The sequence below is a fragment of the Dama dama genome, chromosome 33 (assembly GCF_033118175.1).
Source record: "Dama dama isolate Ldn47 chromosome 33, ASM3311817v1, whole genome shotgun sequence".
In the NCBI taxonomy this organism is placed as follows: Eukaryota; Metazoa; Chordata; class Mammalia; order Artiodactyla; family Cervidae; genus Dama; species Dama dama.
The window spans coordinates 24,912,756-24,935,269 of record NC_083713.1 but is presented as its reverse complement, the minus strand read 5'-3'; the positions used below and the strand labels follow the sequence as shown (position 1 = coordinate 24,935,269).

The window sequence follows — 22,514 nt, the reverse complement described above, 5'->3', positions numbered from 1 at the left end:
TGTATACATGTCTCTCTGTGTGTGTATATGTATATATTTTTATAAGATGAAGTCCCAGCAGTAAATAGGATTCTCTCATAATTACATTCTCACAAATAAATTATTATTGTCAAACATGAAACTATAGTTTGAGATGGAGAATGAGCAAAACTACACTTAAACGCTTGTCTGTGGAATTTACTTATCTTTCCTGTCCTCTGAAATAAGTCAAAAGCAAATGTGTAGTTTCGTAGTGTATCATTAGTCAAGCTTTGTTACAGAAACACATCAATTTGTCTTCATGAAGTCTTTGATAGCATGTAATTTAGATTAAGCACATTTATGAAATGTATACCTTAAAATTAAAAAATAACCACGTGTTTCTTTGTGTCTTTTCGGATTGGCTCTGAGAGAGAAGGCTGAACCATCACCCCAGTGCTCTCCAGCACAACTGGTATGTCCGTTTCTTCACTTGGCACTCATGGCTTCTATTGTAACGAGTAAGATGATGTACTGATACTCAGCGTTGTGTTTCCCCAAAACCCCTCTCTCCACTTAGAATGTAAGCTTCCCCAAAGCAGGGGCTTTTGTGTTTTGGCTCTTAGTGTATGCCAAGTGCCTAGAAGAAAAACGGACACCTAGTAGTGCTCACAGTGTGGTAGGAGACGAGGTTAGAGATGTAATGGGATGCGGTTGGGGGAACAGATCTTGTAGGCCCCGTAAGGGCTCCAGCTCCGAATGTAATGAGGAGCCGCTCTAGAATTTGGAGTGGAGGAGTGCCGTAACTTGATGTGTGTTTGGGAAGCTTCAGGGCGCTCCTGGACTGAGGATGGGCTGTAGCAGACGGTGAAAGAAAGGAGGTACACAGTACTCTGGGTGAGGAACCATGCGGGCACAGAGCAGGGGGATAGCGCTGGGAATGATGAGTGGGTGAATTCTGTATTATTTTGAAGGTAAAGTAACAGCATTTCCTGATGTGTTGGATGTGAGTGGTGAGAAGAGAGGAATCAATGATGAGAACAAAGTTGTTCAGACTTCAGCAACTGGAAGGATGGTGTGGTAATCAATTGATTTATGAAACATTATGGGAGCACTGTGTTTGAAGGTAGGGTAAGGGAAGATTATACAGTTCAGAGTGAAAGAGTTGTTTTGATAGGCAGTTACCAAGATAAGCCAAAGGCTGGTGCATCTGTGTGTAGTAACTGTGTGTGTGGGTAAGGGAATATTCCGGGCTGGAGACTTAAAGGTTCATTTTGTATGGATAGGGCTTAAAGTGCATGCAGAGAAGAAGAAAGAGTCCTGAGTGACCTTGCAGCTGTGAAAGGTCTTGGAGAAGAAATTAATTTTATCACAGGAAACAGAATATTAGGTTCTTCTCAGGTAATAAACATTCTGAAGGAGAAAAACATCATTATCAAGTAATCTTACTTTAGGAAAGACAGGTAAGAACAAGCAAATTAGGAACATAATTTAAAGATAGAATTTATTCTTTGATGGTTTACTCATGCAAACTGCACATAAAAGAAAATAGTACAGTTTGTGTAACATTGCAAATATAAGGACTCAAAATGCTAGGTACAGAAGTAGTGTGACATCCTGAAAGTCAAAATGGAATTTGTGTTTATACAACTAATAATGATTTTTATTTGCTGAGTACAGACTGATTTACAATGAGTTTTGCTAACCTTGGTAATAAGCTCATTAACCGTTTACATGACTTCTTACATCTATGTAGTTTTATTTTACAGTTGCAAGAATTCCTGTTACCAAAGAACTTTAACTTGCATAAATAATAAAATTTAAGAAAAATGCACTGACTGACTTAGGAGAATGAAAAACGGAGGCTTTTCCTAACCCATCCAAACTACAATAAAAAACAGCCTTCTTGCAAAATTCATATTTTGTGCCTTTGAGATCAACTCCTTAGCATAACTATGGCAAAGTCATGATTAGAAATTGAGTACCTGAAAATTATAAAATCAGTTAAAAAAAAAACAAACTTTAGAAGTAGAATTATCAACCAAAAATGCTCATTTTTTATAAGCCAAACAATAAAATTCCTATTATCTTCATACTTAAAAGTCCTGAAATGTCATTTGTATAATCTGAATGTTTCCCAGTTCGGAACTTAGGCAAGGTGGGCTATTTCCTTGAATTGTCAAGGATATTCATACAGGTTTCAGTGTCAGTCTCATTAGGAGACGGGACTGGGACTTGAGCAAATAGTGTAGTATGGATGCAGGACAAACCACACAACTTATTATAAATGTGTCACAGATATTTACATAATGGAATCCTGCTTGAATGCCAGAAGTTGCTACTGGGGAGGACTCATAACTATTTTACAAAGTTTTCTTACACACATCTACTACTTTATTTTTAACAATTTCGTCTATTTTAAAATATTGTACTGTATTTTGAACATAACTGCAGAATAAAAATAGATAATGGCACATTAGAAAACTCAGTATCCCACAGATGATTGGATAATGAGAAAAGTGAACCTACAATCATCTCATCAGAAACAAACTACATCATGGAATGTTAGTTATCCAAGCCTGCACAGTAATGACATCTTAAATTGCAATCATCTATTGGCCAGCATCACACCGAAGGCATCATTAAACATTCAAGCAAAGATTGCTGGCATAAACTATTGAAAGACACACACATACACACATACTCACACTCTCTCACTCACTCTTGTTTCCCACATTATAATTACATTGTTCTAAAGATAGATACTGATTTTTTCCCACGAGAAACGTTATCAAAATTTGCTACTAAAAGATGACAGTGCTTCCACAAGAATAAGTACAAGTTAGCTTGCAAGTACAAGACAATGGGGGTAAACAGTCTTAAATTTTCTAAGTAGTAATTTTTAGGCTTTTCTGGCAACCATACCTTACTTGATTATGCATAAACTTCTCATTTTGAAACCTGAAATCTGCAAAAAATAAAAACCAAAAATCTAACATCAAAAAATTTTTAAGTATCCAATAACCCTGTATTGTACTTTATATAATTTCATATTTTGTTAGCCTCAAAACATAGGATTTAAAATACTGAATTTAAGACTTGAAAAACAGTCATTATTGAAATGATAAAGGATTCCAATATTCATGCTTACTTAAAATCTTAAAATGCACTATTACTGATCTTAAGATTAAGAGTGTGCATAAAAGCACTGTATGTCTTTTACCACATTTCACTCACTTAAAAAGTGTTCGGTAATATTCTTCCTTTTGCATAATGTGCAAAATAAAAGGCAAAAAGATTAAAAGAAAATTTCTTTCTCTTGCTAGTGCTTTATGACCTTGTTAACATTACAAAGTCAATAGGGACTATGCAGAACTTTGGTATAAATGATATAACAAAATTACCATCGTAGTTGAGGGTTAAGAGGTGGTCAAAAGAAATGGAAGTAGGAAGAGAGATTCAGTAACACCCCCATTTATTAAAACACCCCCAAATTAAAAGGGAAATAAACCACAATGAATTATCATACAATTTACACATTGAGCACAGAAAAATTAATAAATCTAACAATATTTATAAAAAAAGCAAAATCAGTCTTTTTCCAGAGACTAAAAACTTGTTCAGTCTGATCATCAACTGCTGCTACACCAACTTTAGAGTCAAATTTAATTTCAAGTAAAAAAAAAAAAAATTTACAACCACAGATTTCGCATAAATGGAAACTGGTCTTTCCTTGATTTCCCTTTGAAGTCACTAATGAGTATCTAGAGCTGCTGCACTGCAGGTTTTTGATCAACTTCCCGAGGGCTGTGACTGGGAGGAAGGAGCCATGGCAACCTGCGAAAGCACAGGCTCTGTACTCTGGTCCGCCATCTGCGTGAGCACGGACGTGGCCACGGCTTCCGCCTTGGAAGTGGAGCTGACGCCATTGGATGTGCTCACAGAACTATGTTGTATAGCTTCGGTATGTGGACTACTCGGCACTGACAAATCTTCTGAACTATCATCTTTATCAGCAGCTGAGTGGAAAAAAGAAAACTACTCAGTTTCTTAGAATAGTTGTAAAAATTTACCAGGCTGAGTCAATGTACAGAATAAAAAGTTAGATGGCATTTTACACAATCAGTTCAGAGAAGTTGGTATGACAGTAACTGAGTAACAGAAAGGTGGATGTAAGTCATGAAGTAGGCAATTGTGCCTGCAACAAGTCAAGTGAAGTCACAGGCATGCGCATGCAAACACCTCAGTGCCCAGTAAAACAGAGCTGAAGAATTATTTGTTAAAGTGTTAGGACCCAGAGGGATGGGATAGGGAGGGAGGCGGGAGGGTGGATCGGGATGGGGAACACATGTAAATCCATGGCTGATTCATGTCAATGTATGGCAAAAACCACTACAATATTGTAAAGTAATTAGCCTCCAACTAATAAAAATAAATGGAAAAAAAAAAGTGTTAAGAAAGAAAATTAAGTAGGAATTTGAGAGATAAGTCTCTTATAGATCAAATGAAACACCCAGCAACACATCTGACATGTAGGCCAATAGACTGGTTTTGTTATTCTTATTAAAAGGTTAGAAAATGTACAAGCATATACATAATCAAAATGAATTCTAACATACAAATTATGTCTTCAAATAATTCCCTCTGCAGAACTATATTTATTCTGACTTTCTATCTACTGCAGCAATGGATGATTATAACACCTGATTCTAATGATCTGTACATATGAGAATAAGCAATATTTAGAATCTAAATGCCACCAGCTGTTATAGTTGCATGCATTGAGATTCAAATAAAAATCCATATAAAACTGGAGATAGGGCATTCTAAATATTTATGAAAATAAATCTACCAATTTTTTGGCTTGAACAACAAATCTACATCTTTCTTATTTTAACAGAAGAGAAACCAATAATTCCATTTGTATAACACTCACAAATAGTTACAGTGTATGCAAGTTATGAGACAACAGATAGCATTAACACCTGTGAACTCAGCTTCCCAACTTAAAAGACTGCAATTAACACTTGTTGATTGACACTTGTTGATTAACACTTGTTGATTACCTTCACCAAAGGTAATCACCATTTTATATGTATTCCCTTTATCATTCTCTTGTTTTTTCTTTGAAGTTTTACCAGATAGGTATAAATCTCTAAACAGTGTCGTTCAGCTTTATTTTTGAACATTTTAAACACAGTGTTACATGGGATGTGTTCTTTTGCACTTTGCATTTGGTATTAAAATAATTTTTATTTAGTGTTCAGAAATGACAATAAGCTGGCTTTCTATGAAATTGGAGAATACATACTGGCCTGCTTGCTGATGGCCAGGTGCTCATTCTGAAAGTCAATTATTAAGACTGTGGACCCCATGAAGCAGGACTTACCCAGGGATTTGTAATGGAGAAGATAGAGGGGGAGGAATCTGGCAAGCACAACTTTAGTTCAAATATAATTCTTCCTTTTGAGGGTTTTCTGAAATATAGTAACCCTTACAGAATTTTGATACTTTTGCCTCAAATTCATGCATTTTTGAAAGAATCTCACCATCTCTATAAATCTGCTTTAAATACAAAACTGCACCACTGGATAAAAATTTGACATCAAGATACAGTAAAAAAACAAAACAAAACAAAACAACCACAATCAGTAATCCTTTTTAAAATTACATAAGGCACAAAGGTACTTTTCTGATTAAGCAACAATGAATGTTATAAAATATTTACAATTCAGTTAAATAGCCAATACAATAATAATGCATTCTAACAAAACACTGGCAAATAACAGTTTAACTGGAGAGAACAGTAAAAAGCCCTCTATTTCACCACTACTTAACATGATAACAAAATGACCTTCGTCTCTAAGTTCTTGGGATATAAAGGCTTTCAGAAATAGAGCCATCTGTGACAAGTGGTATAAGGAAATGTAAATATACAATGGGGGCGATGGACTCAAAATGAAAAAGTGATAAGGGACAGCTATATCTTTCTCCAAGCTTTCAGAATTAGGTAAAACAAATCTTTAGGCTGTACAAAGAATCAGGTACTAACTTATAAATTATGTATAAAATACCTTTGTGATGTGATACAGCTGTACCCATGTCCAGTTTGAGATGGTAAGGGGAGAAAAATTACTAGTGTAAATCACAAACGATAGAAAGATACAAGAGATCTTACTACACTCTAAGAGCCATTTTTAGCACTACTTAAACCAAAGAAACCAGTTGTTTGACAATTCACTCTCTGAAGTTCCACTAATGTTTATACATATTTTCATTCATGAAAATATAAACTCACATTTAGGGTTTAATAAGCTTTGCTTCCCACTTATGATTACAGAAACAACTATGTTTGTTAATTATGCCCAGAGGTTTAGAGAAGATGAATTAATGGCAATAAGATTACTCTTATGTTTTATTCTTCATGGAATCCAAACATTAAAAATATTTTCATATTTCTCTTCTGTTTTATACTGCTGCTGCTGCAAAGTCGCTTCAGTCGTGTCCGACTCTCTGCGACCCCACAGACGGCAGCCCACCAGGCTCCCCCGTCCCTGGGATTCTCCAGGCAAGAACACTGGAGTGGGTTGCCATTTCCTTCTCCAATGCATGAAAGTGAAAAGTGAAAGTGAAGCCGCTCGGTCGTGCCTGACTCTTAGCGACCCCATGGACTGTAGCCTACCAAGCTCTTCCGTCCATGGGATTTCCCAGGCAAGAGTACCGGAGTGGGCTGCCATTGCCTTCTCCGTGTCTTATACTGCTGCTGTTAAGTCACTTCAGTTGTGTCTGACTCTGTGCGACCCCATAGACGGCAGGAAGTCCACCAGGCTCCCCCGTCCCTGGGATTCTCCAGGCAAGAACACTGGAGTGGGTTGCCATTTCCTTCTCCAATGCGTGAAAGTGAAAAGTGAAGTAGCTCGGTCGTGTCCGACTCTTAGAGACCCCGTGGACTGGAGCCCGCCAGGCTTCTCTGTCCATGGGATTTTCCAAGCAAGAGTACTGGAGTGGAGTGCCATTGCCTTCTCTGATGTTTTATACTATTTGACCCTTAAAATCAATGTCATAGTTTTCTCATGACTGAAAGGTTTCCTAGGATATGGGACTTTCCGTTGTTGAGAGACCCTATGACTGTGTGACTTTATATTGTCACTTTTATCTGCAAGATTTTGTCATATTACTTAATTTCTTCTAAACCTTAGTTTTGTATCACAGTGTTTTGAAAGAACTGGTATTACAGCTTATTATCATTAGCAATTGCTATGTACTATAATATGATGAACAGTTATGTATTTGTAAATTTCTCCACATTTTTTTCTGAGATTTAAACATTTACTTAAGCAATCTTTACCTTGACTATTAAACAGAGAAGTCAGATTTCTTTCCAGACTTCAAATTTGAAAATAAAAATTTTGAAATTTCTACAAAATCCAATTTGTAGAGCTGAAGAGAACTAATTTTATGCAAGAACTATACTGATGTCAGTTTGACTATATAGATAACTAGACAGGAAAAAAGATGGGAACTGTTCCAAAACTCCAAAATGTCTTATTTTTTTACATTTTTCACAACCTTGTATATCTTCACTAAAAACTTATTAATCTAGATTTTCAGTCAGTTTGAGGATATAGCATGCAAACCTATACATCTGTACACTTAAAAAAATCTTTATGGCTTCAAATAAATAACTGGTTTGCATTTGCTGAGGATATACTGCCTAGATAACAGGGATAAAACTGTTGGGGTTATCCAATAAATTTAGATTAAAAAATTGAAGATAATTATAAACTGAATGCAACTTAAGAGTTAATTTGCCTTCTACTTTTATAGAATTATTTGCATATTTCTTTTTGAACTATCAAAATAAGGAGAGCTCTCTTAAGAAAATCATGTATGCATAATGCTGAACTCAGTAGCTTCTAAAGGAAATTATGTTGTTAAGTCAGATGGGAGCCATAATGGCCTCCTCATCCCCGCAGCAGTCATTGTTAATACAACCCCAAACATAATTCTATATGGTTCCAATTTACTCCATATGTGTTTCACAATTCTGTCAAAATGATGAGATGTCAAAGGACTGAGATTTATTTGCTCAAAACTGACAAAAATCAATGTTCTGAATATATATGGCATAGAGAGTTGCTAAATCTACTGAATCTTTTAAATTAAAAAATATTGCCCATTCTGATGAAACTGCTTACAATGACTACAAGTAAAGATGGTGGCCATTAAGTTTTATCGTGAGCACCTGAGGAACTGTTTGCATCCAATACAAAATGTTTCTTTCCTTTGAATTACTGACACTGGCAAATTAAAATGAAGTGGATACATATGGCTGAAACAATCTTCACATTTACAAATATCCTGAAATATCACTAAATCATAAAAATGAAAGCTGTGGGTTATATATTATGAATGTTCCTAATGCATTCCCAGCTATGTTATTTGTTACAAATTTGTGTATGATGGACAAAATTGGCCATTTATTCAAGACTAACAGCTGGTTCCAACATTGTGCATCTTATCAAAAAAGGACATTACAAGAAGGAAAAGCACAATTAACCTCTAAAATGCTGAAAACAGAAAAAAAACCCAACTCATTTTAAAGTGAAATATTTAAGAGGAAACTTACAGATAATTTAAATACTGTTCTAGTTTAGTATTTTTGTAACTAGAAGGCTCAATATAAACATTCAGAACAATAAAACTGCACAATGCTGATTATCTAAGGAAGAATACTAGGATCTGCTACTGTAACAATAGGATCTGTTACTGATTGGTAAGTAAAGATAGTTAATTAAAAAAAAATTACTAAATGGAGGCTGGAAAAGAAGTGTTCAGTCTGTCAATCCAAGAAGAATATTACTCTGAGAATATAAACAAAATATCATAAATACTTTCACTATATTTTAAATTATTAACCAACCCATTTTGCTGATCTATAGTAATCTCTAGGAAAAAGCTAGATACAGGAAAATTTAAAAACTCTAGATTCTGAGAAGTATATCCTCCATTCCATAATAACTGCAGAACTTCTGATATTTAATATTAAATATTAGAACTGCAGTCTCCATTTTTTTAATGGTAGCTTGGTTCACTCTGGCAGCATTTCACTGATATAGCCTGAGGCTGTAGGTAATGGACCATTACTCACCATGATAGCCAGATTTCTTCTGCATGGCGGTCACAGGGCAATCTTTATGAGCCAGAAGAAGCTGCTTCAGCTGCGCCACTTCATTTCTCAGCAGGGTGACTTCACTCTGGAGGAGAAACAACTTATGTACCTTACCAGCATCAGACTAAACCATTTTCACTGTTTAAAGCAAGTGAAGATTAAGATATGAAAACTGAATATCTTTAAAAGAATACCAAGGAATAAACAAAAATATGCTGCTTAAATTTATTTAATCATTACACATTAGCTTTTATATTTTAACATTTACATAAAACCTGCAACTTACATAAAAATTTAAATCACAACTGGATAGCATATTTCAAAGTTTTTTACATTATCATTTACCTTGGAACTGCTTATATACTACACAGGTTACCTATCAAAGATATTTTATTTTACGTATGTTACATGCTCTTTTGATTATATGAACAATTAGAAGTATCAAGGGAGTCAGGATAAAATTTCACTGACTCTATTCACTTGGAAATAAAAAAAGTTTATCCTGGAAACTAATTAAACAGTTTTCTAGAAACTAGGAAAATCTCCATGGGGAAAACATTGTCACTGGAGAATCACAGCCATCTAAAGTGCACCGCAAGGCACTGTGTTTTTGGACATGGAACCAATGATAGTAGACATAATGTTTAAATGGCTTAGTTGCCTTTGACCTAGGCCATTTGTACACATCTAAATTTAAATGTGATAAATCAATGATGATTTGTCCTTCTTATTACAGAGCAGTTCAGTCTTTGTTTTGGATGCATTAATCTGGTAGATTCTATGTAGAAGTTCCAAGTTGAGAAAGCCCAATTAATTCCTTTGGATCATCCCCCAAACCTTAACACATAAATTAGTGATAATTACCAATACTCAAGAGTTACAAATAATATGAATGTAATAGATTAATAACATTAAAAAATCTTAACATACAAATACCTCTACTTATTTGGACTTACATTAACTGTTCACATTTCATCCATGAACCCAAAATTAAATGAAGAAATACAGCAAAAAGGTATACATAAAAGCTCAGGCACTTCTTTTTCCATCCCTAAATCTCTTACCCAGAAAGCTGAATGTAAAATAATTTAGTAAATTAGACTCATTAGGTCTCCTTAAGTGACTGATGATAGGAACATACAAGATCAAACAATAAAAGTTCAGTAATCCAAAGGCAAGTTTGTCGACTCAAACAGTTCCTCACACCCCAATAACAACGAACTGTAACTGCTGTGTTAAAGCACAAAACAAAAACTGATGCTTTATAAGAACTCTGAGTCATTAAAAAGAAAAGGTTAAATTATGTTTAGAACATTGTATTTGAGACAAGAATGGGTGTATAGTGATTAAAGTACAAAAGAAAAAGGTTTACAGTTTTGCTTTAAAAAACAAGCTGTTATTTAGAAAATTAATTTCTATGCAATACTGAATCATTAGTGTCAATACTGCTAATTATCTCTATTAATGACAGTACTTATGAGAAACCATATTATGAATAATCCACCATATATAATCCAAAATGTTTCTCCCTCTTTCTGCTGTTAGCTTGATTTTGAGACTTCCATTTACAAGTTTCTCTCATTAATTTCTCTAATATGAAATAGGGCTGGATATGTATTTTTAGTCAAGAATACACAATCTTTCATAATCGAGTACCTGTGACCGCCCTTCTCATTAGTTTGAACCTATTAAATAATCAATATTTAATGATTTTGACCAATAAATAGAAATTTTGTATGGCTAACTAAATATATACTGTTATTTCCATCTAGAAAACCTTTCCTTTTTGCCTTGTTAACTATTTCACTGTCTTTAAAAGTCAACTCAGTACAATATAAATACACATGGTGTTCATTTCTGTGCTTCCACAGCCATATTTACATATATGTACATATGTGTGTTTGTATGTGTGTATTTACATAGCACTTATCTCACTGGATTGTTTTTGGTTTACTTATTTGCCACCTCTGTTAGATTGGGGTTTCTCAAGAGCAACCCCAGATTTGCTTTCTATATCCCCAGATCACAGTCCATGGCATAGCATAAACCGAGTACACTGAATTACCATGGTCTTCTCTAAAATCTATTTCCAGTCGGTAAAAAAAAAAAACACCAAAGAGGGTGAAATGAAATAGCTTAAATAATATAAAACTGGTCAGTGGTTCTAATTTCATTATTTTTGTCAACAACCTCACCACATAGTCACACTGTTCATTTTCTTAGAAAAGGAAGATTGACATACTTAATAGCATCATCTCAATTACAGAATTTTAAAAATCACAAATGCCTTCTCAACTAAATACTCCATATGGACATTCATCATAAACCATATTATGAAAGAAAATGATGTACTAGATAAAATTCCTGAGCAGTCGCAAGTTGATAATCTGATACAAAATAGTTTGATTTAAATAAAATTCTGGGTGTTAACCATTAAAACAATATTCCTGTGCACTCAAAAATAAATATATTCAAAATCTCTCTTTAAATGACAGGTTTGAAACTGGTTAAGTTTGAATACAGAAACTGATATTCCATCTAACAGCTTGTGGTATTATGGTTGTTCACCTAATCAGACTACCTGGTTCATGAACAAGTGAACAAATAAATGTAAAGATGCCACTAGCTAAAAATGGGTAATGAACATTAAGGACTTTAGAGAGAAGGTATTTGATTCCTGTTATAAGGGCTTCCCTGGTGGTTCAGATGGTAAAGAATCTGCCTGCAATGTAGGAGGCCTGGGTTGGGAAGATCCCCTGGAGAAGAGAATGACCACTGAAGAATTCCATGGACAGAGGAGCCTGGTGGTCTGTATAGTCCCTGGGGTCGCAGAGAGTTGGACACGACTGAGCGACTAACACTTTCACAACTTATATTTGTGTTAACTGAATTTAATTCAAATCAGGGGCAAAAACTGGAAGAGAGGGGTAAATTAAAAAATGTTTAAATATTATAATTTGTATATACCTAAGTGATACAGTACACAAGTATGCTGTTCTTTATCCAAAATGCAAATAGTGTAATTTCCCCCCATACCTTTAAATGACAGAAATAGCAAGGAAAAAAACCCCAACAAACTCAAGGTGTGCTCAATACAAATTTAGTTCAATCTTTTACATCATCCTGATCTAAAATATTTTATAATGGTAAGAGATTTTCCTAATGGTAATCCTAAGCTCAAGTGATTTTTGATCAAAAGGTTAAATTAAATCAGTAGTTTGTATTTTATTGTATTCTAACACTCAATTTCTTTAAAAACTGGTTATCAGCTGACTGAAAGCAGCAAATGGGACATGGTTACTAGCAAAGAAGTGGAACTGTAAGAAATACTGCAAAGTAAACAGTTGGATAAGAGAGGCCAAACCTTAAAGAAATGGATTTAGTTGAGCTGGAGAGCCCTAAGTGTAAGCATATGCTTATGGTCAAGATCACGTCCCAGGTAGGAGGTGATAAAAGGAGGCTTATCCTGGTATATAACCTTTACATTAGGCAAAATTAGAAGAGTTTGCCAAAGCCTGGCCAGTATTTTTTAAATCATTTATGACAAATGCAGAAAATTAAACAAAACATTCAAGAATTATAGTCACATAGTTATATGTATAAAGGAAAGAACTTAAAAAGACAGACAGTATTTAGACAAGGCAGTTCCATAAATCATGACTTAAAGCCATAACAGAACCAGTTTGCTTAAGCCATAGTGAATCTGAAAGAAATGTTAAGCCATAAAGAGATTTAATATTAAATGAAAAAAGAAATATTTATACCTCTGTATCTGTGGATTATTTTAGACTGATTATAATTGGATTCAGTCTCCAAAACCTTTCTGGTTAGTCTTAGTTTATTTGCAGAATATATTAACTCTCTTTCTGGGTCATTCTGAAGATGAAATGAAATATGAGACATGAAAACATTTTGAAAACATTAAAGTCCCATTCAAATGTGACCAATTACTGATTTTTTTTGGGGGGGTGGGGCGTCAAAGTAAAATGTATTTGGTAAGATAAAGCAGATGCTGAAGAAATAATTATGGTCTAAGAGAAAATATAATTATTTGGCATTGTCTATACCATTGCTCTAAATCTATTTGTATCTACTCAAAGCTTAATTACATACTGATGAACAAATTATATATATATATTTACAATTTGTCTGAAGCAGATCAGACTGATGAAATAATGACAGGATAGCTAATTGAATAACCAATCAAAACATTTCATTGATATTTAGCCACAGACTGATGTATCAGGTTCCATAAATTCATGATCTTTGACTTTCTAGTTCAGCTACTATCCCCCAAATTAAAGAAATAATATTGGCTAGTTTCTTCTTTGGGGAATTTCTCATTGCTATGATCATTGATTTTTGTGAAGAATAGCTTAAGTATCTTAATTTCTCTATTACCTCTCTTATTTGATCTTTAAAATAGTACTTATCTTCTATGAGTTTGACAGATGGGGAGGTAAAGGCTTGGGAAGATTTTAGTAAAGACTAGTAAAAACTGCAGCCATGAAATTAAAAGACGCTTGCTCCTTGGAAGAATAGCTATGATAAACCTAGACAGCATATTAAAAAGCAGAGACATCACTTTGCCAACAAAGGTCTGTATAGTCAAAGCAATGGTTTTGCCAATAGTCATGTATAGATGTGAGAGTTGGACTATAAAGAAGGCAGAGCACTGAAGAACTGATGCTTTCGAACTGTGGTGCTGGAGAAGACTCTTGAGAGTCCCTAGGACAGCCAAGGAGATCAAACCAGTCAATGCTAAAGGAAATCAGTCCTGAATATTCATTGGAAGAACTGATGCTAAAGCTCCAATACTTTGGCCACCTGATGCAAAGAGTTGACTCATTGGCAAAGATCCAGATATTGGGAAAGATTGAGGTCAAGAGAAGGGAACAACAGAGGAGGAGATGATTGGATGGCATCACTGACTCAATGGACATGAATCTGAGCAAACTCTGGGAGATAGTGAGGGATAGGGAAGCCTGGCGTGCTGCAGTTCATGGGGTCGCAGAGTCGGACACAACCTGGCAATTGAGCAACAACAGTAAAAAGAAGTACTCAGAATAAAATGCATGAGATAGAAGTGGCATCACTATTACCCTTTCCCCCTCTAGAATATAGTGAAAAACTCAGTCTGGGAATGGAGAAGAAAGACAGTTTTAGAGTTTTTCAGGAATTAAACAGGTATTGGATACCATCTCCCAACTGTTGCCATTTCTTTCTATTTCAAGTGATAAATACTAAAGTAAAATACTGTTTAGGTACCAGGATTAAAAGTTCAATCCCATTCCCTCTAAGTCAATGGACCATTAAACAAAACCTTTTCCATATCATTAACTTATTAGTGAAAACTCCTCACGGATCTTGTTATCAAAGAATGCTTCTATTAATTTACCGAGCTTCCAGTCCACACACATTTGCAGTGTCTAAGTTTTAAAAGTAAAATCCACAACAAATTCTACAGGTTTTATCACAGATTGTTAAGAGCTCCTATGAGCCTGCCTTTTGTTCATAAAGGAAATGCTGCAATTCTAAACTGAAAACTAACCCACAAGATGAGTATATGAAAGACAAAGACATAACTGGGTTAACACCATTTCAAGTAAAAGACAAAATCATATATTACATTTGAAAATATAATAGTTTATAACCAACAGCATCCAATTCTTGGTCTAGAGTACCATAAATGTCTCTAATACAATTTGATGAAACTGTTTTTAAAGCAATGGTTCTAGAAAGCTAAAATATAATTAAATTCAGTGAATGGTGCAGTAAGGTTGAATAATTAGTATTTTCTTAAAACCTAATATATATTTGGTAAAAATATGAACAGTCACACCTCAATACTCATTAAACCTTTTATTATATATAAGTAACCATGGGTCATTACTGCCCACTACACTGATCACCTAAACCTGAATGTCACGTGAAGAATTATTAAGGAAATGTAGAACTGATGAATGTTTTCACATAAAGTAGAGTTTAATTATTTCTTTGACATTCAATTTTCTTTACAAGTCATTCTGTTCTTCACAGTTAACAGTTCTGCTGTTGGCAGACTGAATGAAATTTTTTCTCCAGAATCTATTATAAGCATATTAACTCTTCATATTCTGAAAACTAGAATGTGTCACTTACTTTTTTAAAACTTATTTTATATGACATGTAAGTAAAAAACAAGAAAAAGTCATATATCCACTTGAAACAATAGAGAAAGTCATAGTTGAAGTACCCTTTCTTCCCAAACCCCCTTTATCACTGTTACAAACTAGTACATGTCCTTCTTAAAATTTTACCTCCATTTAAAGATTCATTTCTATACTAATTTCCATACACACAATCTATACATTTAACTATAAAGCTTTCATTAATGAAAAAGAATTACGCTACACATTTTTAGTATGTGACTTTTGAGTAATTTGTTGAGGTGAAATTTCCATAATATAGAGTTCACCACTTTAAACTGAGAAGCTCAGAGCGTTTCGTACACATCTGCAACGCTGTGCTGCTACCACCCCCTACCTGACCACTCAAGAGCAAAACCTCTTATCCATTAGCCAGTTTCTTCCTATTTTCCTCTTTCTCCCCCCAGTCTCTGGAAACTACCAGTTTGCATTTTGTCTCTATGAATTAATTTGTTCTATATATTTCATATAAATGGAGTCATATAGTATGTGACTTTGTGACTTCTTTCACTGAAGCATAATGTTTTGAGATTTATTCACATTGTAGCATGTAATTTCACTCCTTTTTGTGGCTGAAAAATATTTCGTTGGATGTATATGCCACAATTTATCTACTGATGGACATCTGGGCTGTTTCCAAGCAACTTAGTTTTTGCCCATAATATTACAGACATTTTCCAGGTTAATATATTCAGAAGGACTTTATTCTCTTTCTTTTTTGCAAAAGTATTTTTTTTTAAATACCCGATAACACATCATCTCACCTATCTTCATGTTTTGGTATACATCTTTAAAACTAAGAACACTTTCTTTCTAACCATGATGGTACCCATCCCTCAATGATTAAAAATACTGATTTTTATGCTTAGTGAAATAAATCAAAGAAAGACAAATACTGTATGATATCACCTGTATCTGGGTTCTGAAACATAAAACTAGTGAATATAGTGAATAACCAAAAACAAAACAGATACTGAGAAAAAACAGTGCTTACCAGTGGGCAAGATAGAGATAGGGGATTAAGAGATTAAAAACTGCTATATATAGGGACTTCCCTGGTGGTCCAGTGGCTGTGTCTCTGCACTCCCAATGTAGAGCATCCAGGGTTTGATTCCTGGTCAGAGAACTAAATCCCACATGCTTCAGCTATGAGTTCACATGCCACAACTAAGATCCAGCACAGACAAGTATATAAACAAACATTTAAAAAACCTGCTTGTATAAAATAAACAAGCTGCCAGGACATACTGTACAGCACAAGGAATAAAGTAAGTGTAAGTGGAGTATAACCTTTGACAATTGTGAATCATGATATGTACATGGAAACATGTAATTATATACTGTATATCAACTATACCTCAATTTAAGAAAAACAACTGGTTCTGTTTTAATTTGAGGTATTAACTAGTTACGTTCAACAACAGAGTTTAACTTAGTGATTTCTTGATTGTGACTTCTATGAAGTTTCATGCTTGCTTCAAAACTGAAGTGTTAGCTAACTTTTACTTAGGTGATAAATCTTGCCTTTATTCCTCCAATCAAGAAATTTCTACTCAAACTAGGAAATATAAAAATGAACACATTTTACAATAATGATATTTTATACAGTTTGGATGGTGGAAAAAACATGAAATTAATGAAGCAAATATTACATTTATCGTGAATACTGAATTCTCCAAAGTTTTCTGAAATAATAAAGCACTGTTGGTGTTCATAGTGGTGACCAGGGCTGCAGTATAATTAAGGAAATAGCAATATGATTAACATGAGTTTGAGCAAACTCTGGGAGACAGTGAAGAAAAGGGAAGCCTGGCATGCTGCAGTCCATGGGGTCACAAAGAGTTGGACATGACTTAGCTACTGAACAACAATCTCATTAAAAGTTGTTAATATTGTTATAACTCGGGTCAAAATAGGAAACTGGCCAAACCCGAAGTCCAGTACCTTGAGAATGATACCATATATTTATATACCACTTTATAGTTTGGCATAACAAGCCAAATTAAAAAAGAAAATATTGATAAATTTATCCTATTAAAATTAATTTATTTTAAAATGCCTGCAAAAATTCTAATTTGATGTATGTAACAATCCAGAGCAGGAGAACCAGCAAGTATTATTATCTCTATTCCATGGGTAAGACAACTGAGGCTAACACAGAATGTTATTTTTAATACCATGTAACTGTTAAGAAGCCAAGTCAGTCAGAAGAATGATTTTGTTAGTTTAAGAACAGATCCACCTAAATCACTTTGTTAATGTATTAATATGAATACTCCAACATTTAAATGAGTTAATATTCAGAGAAATCTGATAAATAACCATTTTTACAGTACATAAATTTGTATCTATAATGTTTCACTTTAAAGAAAAAAATTCAAAAGTTTGTTTTGAAAAATTATGAAAATAGTTCCAGAAGAATAATTTATTTATCAGGTAATATATTATTTAACATATCCTAGTATATAAGTACATATTTGAAGTCTCTGTGATATGGTAAAATTAAAATCATATTTAATTTTATTTGAAATGGTTAAAAGTAAGTTTTGCAAGATAATTTATTTGTTCTAAAGCTAACATGTCAATATTCAAAGCCCAACACAGAGTTTTAAAAGATGTCTGTCTCACATATGAAGAAGTGTTAAGTTATTAAAATTTACATTAGGCGAAATGCTATGCCTGGAGCTAAACAAGCTAGAAAGCTTTTTCCTAAGCATTTAAACAAGACACTGATACTGGTGACATCTTTAAAGATATAAGATGAGAGCAAGTCTCATCATTAATCATGACTAATTTTTAAGTAGGAATGGACAGCTCAGAGGATTGACCAATAATAACAACTACAATTCATTAAATTCATAATGAATTTAAATTCATCAATTTTAATTCATAAATTCATCAGTTTTTTACATTGACGCTCATCAACTGGTAGTTTAGATTTTACTTAAGAATATTCACAACATTAAAAACAACAACAAAAAAGGAAGAAAAAACAGAAGGAAGGAAATAGACTTAGTGCTGCCCGATACCATCATTGAAAATCTTACCAAAGACTGAATAGGAAGGAGCCTTAAAACCTTTATACCACATAGGCTTCCTAAGAAATAAATCTGAGGCACACTGGCAGGGCAGTATGAAATGATTTCTACTGCCACTGGCCATATTGTACCTGTTCTGTGGATAATTAGTCCTTCAGTTCCAAAGCTGTCAATCTGGCACCTTTCACGAGCACTATATTCACTTTAAATAAAACAAACAAAACAAAATAAAATTTATAATTCAAAGAACAAAAGAACTTAAAAACAAAAACTGCAAACTGAACAACTCTATAGTTGTGACATGAACCAAAAAATAAGAAAAGTGAAGTACCAGTAATATTTTACAGTTGAAGATTCTGTTGAAGTCTATATCATAACTTTATAAAGTTTAAACCAGATAGTTTAGGTACTTTTGTACAACGCAAGTAAACACATTTAAAAATTTCTTCACTGTATCAGTATTGAAAGTTATATTACTTCATCTTGGTATTCAAGTAGGTTTATTAAACTACACTTTACTACAGATTCCATACACACCCAATATTGTATGCTAAAATGTCTGAATGTCTGACTAGGAAAAAATAAAGAAAATGTGTGTTCATAATTATTAAAAATAAATAAAACAATTTACATATATGCACCATACCTGCAGTTGACCATTTAATGAACTCAAGTCTTCTGCTTTCTTCTCTAAAGACTGAACCCAGACTTTTCTTTTTTGCCGGCATCTTGAAGCTGCTGCTCTATTTCTTTCCAGAAACTTCCTCCTTTTTTCATCGGGATCTTCATTAGCTGCTCTTCTTCGACGACCAGTTGTATTTTGGGTCTGTGGAGTTGTGTGAGCTGGAGAAGCCTATAATAGACACAAATGAAAGCTTTTGGTATTTGTACATAGTGATTAAAATTAACATAATAGGCAGTAAAGGACTGCCAAGGTGAAAGTGAAAGTCACTCAGTTGTGCCAACTCTTTGTGACCCCATGAACTATACATTCCATGGAATTCTACAGGCCAAAATACTGGAATGGGTAGCCTTTCCCTTCTCCAGCGGATCTTCCCGACTAAGCAATTGAACCAGGCTCTCCTGCAATGCGGCTGGATTCTTTATCAACTGAGTTATTAGGGAAGCCCCTTGCAAAGGTGACAGGTACTAATTTTATTTTCTAAGTCTCATTGTATACATCAATATTCTGAAGCAATGTGCAAATCACTCTGTTGTTTAACAAATTCCTTGAAATAAATAAGCATTGCTAAACCAAGATTCTCACTAACTGTCACAGTGAATGTATTTTTTGTTGTTCAGTTGCTAAGTTGTGTCTGACTCTTCGCGACCCCATGGACTGCAGCACACCAGGCCTCTCTGTCTTTCACTATCTCCTGGAGTTTGCTCAAACTCATGTCCATTGAGGCAGTGATGACATCCAACCATCTCACCTTCTATCACCCCCTTCTCCTTCTGCCTTCAATCTTTCACAGTATCAGGGTCTTTTCCAATGAGTTGGCTATTTGCATCAGGTGGCCAAAGTATTGGAGCTACACCATCAATATTCATACAATGAATATTCAGAGTTGATTTCCTTTAGGATTGTATTCTATTCTTTAATGTTTGTATAAATAATATTTTGTTTATAGAGAATACAAATAAATTAAAAAATGCAATACAAATGATGATGTAGAGATCTTTTATTTTTCCAAGTGCACTTTTAAGGAAACATTATGTTATTATTGAATCCTTTGATAATTATTAAGGTACTAATAAAAAATAACTTATTTAAATCCACTATGGGAAACCATGGTTTCTATGCTATTTTTGAAATGAAGAATAGTATTAAACTGTAAATGTTTTTTAAAAATTGGTTTCTCTAAACTTAAGGAGTTGAAAGTACACAACACATTTTAGTGTATTCAGCTTTTCTTCAGTTTCTGAAATTTGGGGTCAGTCTTTTTCTAAGGGTCAGGTTTATATAATTAATTAATGCTCATTTTCCTGGTAGGTAGAATCCCAGAGTCTAGATTTTCCTTTTAATTGGTCTGCCTGCCCTGCAAAATCAGCCAGACATAAATCTTCAGTCAAGTCATGAGTGATATTGTCCAGTGTTTAGGATTATAGAATATCTTCATGTCTCTCACAAATCCCAAAATTGTGCCACAGAACACCTGAATACAGGAGATAGGATATAAACCCTTAGAAACAGCGCAAAAGAAAGCATTGTGTGGCCATAGACATATGATCCAAAGTAGCAGCCTGAAAACAAATCTCTTGCCTCTACTTTAATGATATTTTAAAATGATGTATACAAAAATTTCTACATTCTCTTAATCTATACCATAGGCAGAAATCTTTAAGTTCGGCAGGTAATTAACCTGAATTATATATATCTCTACCTCTAACAAGGGTTTGAGGCTACTTAGAAGCATATATTCTTCCTTCTCTCCCTTTTTCTATTGATTCATTCACTCTACTTCACTGAAAAATATATACGAACTATTCTAGTGATATAGCAGTGATAGGGCAGGAAAAGTCCTGCTCTCCTGGAGCTTCATTCCAATACAATACAGTATGAAAATATAAATAAAAATGAGATCCAGGTAAACTATAGTTAGTTTCATTCATTTATTTTCTTTTAAATAAACTTTTAAGTATGTAAAAGCCATACTGAACTTGCCAGCCATAGATAAACAGTCATGAGCTCCGTTGGCTCACCCTGAATTAAGACATAAGAACACACTCACTTTTCCTCTCTTTTGGCCCCTAAGTAAAGTTGCTTGGTGGATGACAACCACAACTATTTCACTTTATCTTAAGTTTCACAAAGGTAAAATACAGTTATCTAAATACCTGTGCTTAGGAGGTAGTGTTAAACTTGCTGTTCACGTGTGTTTCTTTAATTGGAAAGTTTTACTTTTAAATGCTAATATTCTTTAAGTAGAGAAGAAAAAGGTCTAAATAGAGCTCTGAAACATTTAACAGAAATACAGTCACCCTTTACTGCAGACACATAGAAATAGCAATCATCTAATGGCCAGACACAAATTAGAGTGAAACGGGCCTCTAGTATAAACAGCTGCCATTAAACCTATCTGTTACTTTGGTGACATTTCACAAGTGTTAATTCAAGAACTATCTTATATCAGTAATATGGTTCATATATACATTACTTGTTGAATACAACCAATAGTAAAAAAGTTTTCTTTAAATACTGTTGATGGATACTGTGCCATCTTAAACCAACACACAGATACTCTGAGAAACATTTACAGAGTGCCCTCAGCAGTAACAACTGCTTATTTATTTTTTGTATGTTCAACTTTTATGTTGAACTACCTTTTCTTAAGGCTTTTTCAATACACTTTTGGAATAAAAATTTGACCAGAAAAATCTTTTCAAAGAATATAGTCATTGAAGTCACACTGTGTTTTGTTTTGTTTTGTTTTTAAAGGAAAACTGAGTGATGAATGATAAAAACAACACACATACCGGAGTTTCTGTGGTGGATGTGGCTGGCTGTTGTAATGACTGTGGTCGAGATTCCTCTGATTGAGTCCTAACCAAACCACTACTGTGACCTTTGACAGTATCGCCATTGGTAACTGGAGGATGTTGCTGGGTCAAAGCAGCTTTTAATCTCTGAAATGCAAATACCAAATTAAAAAAAATGCTCCCTGCTTTCTACCCAAATCTAACTCCCAACACACTTTTGGTTAACCAAATGAGACATTTGTTAATGAATACATAAACTTTAAACTTAGTTCTGATTTATTATATTCCACTGCATTCCTAAATATCAGTAAGACAGATAAAAGGACCTTTGGGAAGCTTTCCTGAGTCATTTTGGGCAACTTTACCTCTCTTCTTTCGTTGGAAATAGCGTAAAGAGGTAGATAATAGAGATCAGCTTTAGACAAAGTCCCCTACATGATTCTAATGCAATTGTTTTCATTTGGTGCTCAGCTTTCTTTATGGTCCAACTCTCACATCCACACATGACTACCTCCCACCACAGTCCCTGAAAATCCTGTCTGTTTTTTGATTCTCAAAGTTTTGCCTTTTCCAGAATATCATATAAATGGAATCATACAGTGTACATAATAAGCCTTTTGAATCTGGCTTCTTTCCTTTAGCATAATGCACCTGAGATCCATCTCTGTTGCTGTGTCA

At 34.1% G+C, this 22,514-nt stretch overlaps 1 protein-coding gene across 4 annotated transcripts in view; it reads right to left on the bottom strand.

The window, feature by feature from the left end:
* Nucleotides 1–1,436: 1,436 nt before the first annotated feature.
* ATF2 (activating transcription factor 2) overlaps nt 1,437–22,514 on the bottom strand; it is a 77,634-nt gene continuing 56,556 nt past the window's right edge. For 2 of the 4 annotated variants that reach the window (XM_061135456.1, XM_061135455.1), the window contains exons 11-14: nt 21,834–21,983; nt 19,003–19,209; nt 9,110–9,215; nt 1,437–3,977 (exon numbers count right to left, since the gene is read on the bottom strand). In XM_061135456.1, the coding sequence (XP_060991439.1) occupies nt 3,751–3,977; nt 9,110–9,215; nt 19,003–19,209; nt 21,834–21,983 (690 nt within the window). In that variant the 3' untranslated portion in view covers nt 1,437–3,750. Of the gene's footprint in view, nt 3,978–9,109; nt 9,216–18,426; nt 18,559–19,002; nt 19,210–21,833; nt 21,984–22,514 lie in introns of those variants that run through there. The other 2 variants (XM_061135457.1, XM_061135458.1) reach the window with 2 other exon arrangements.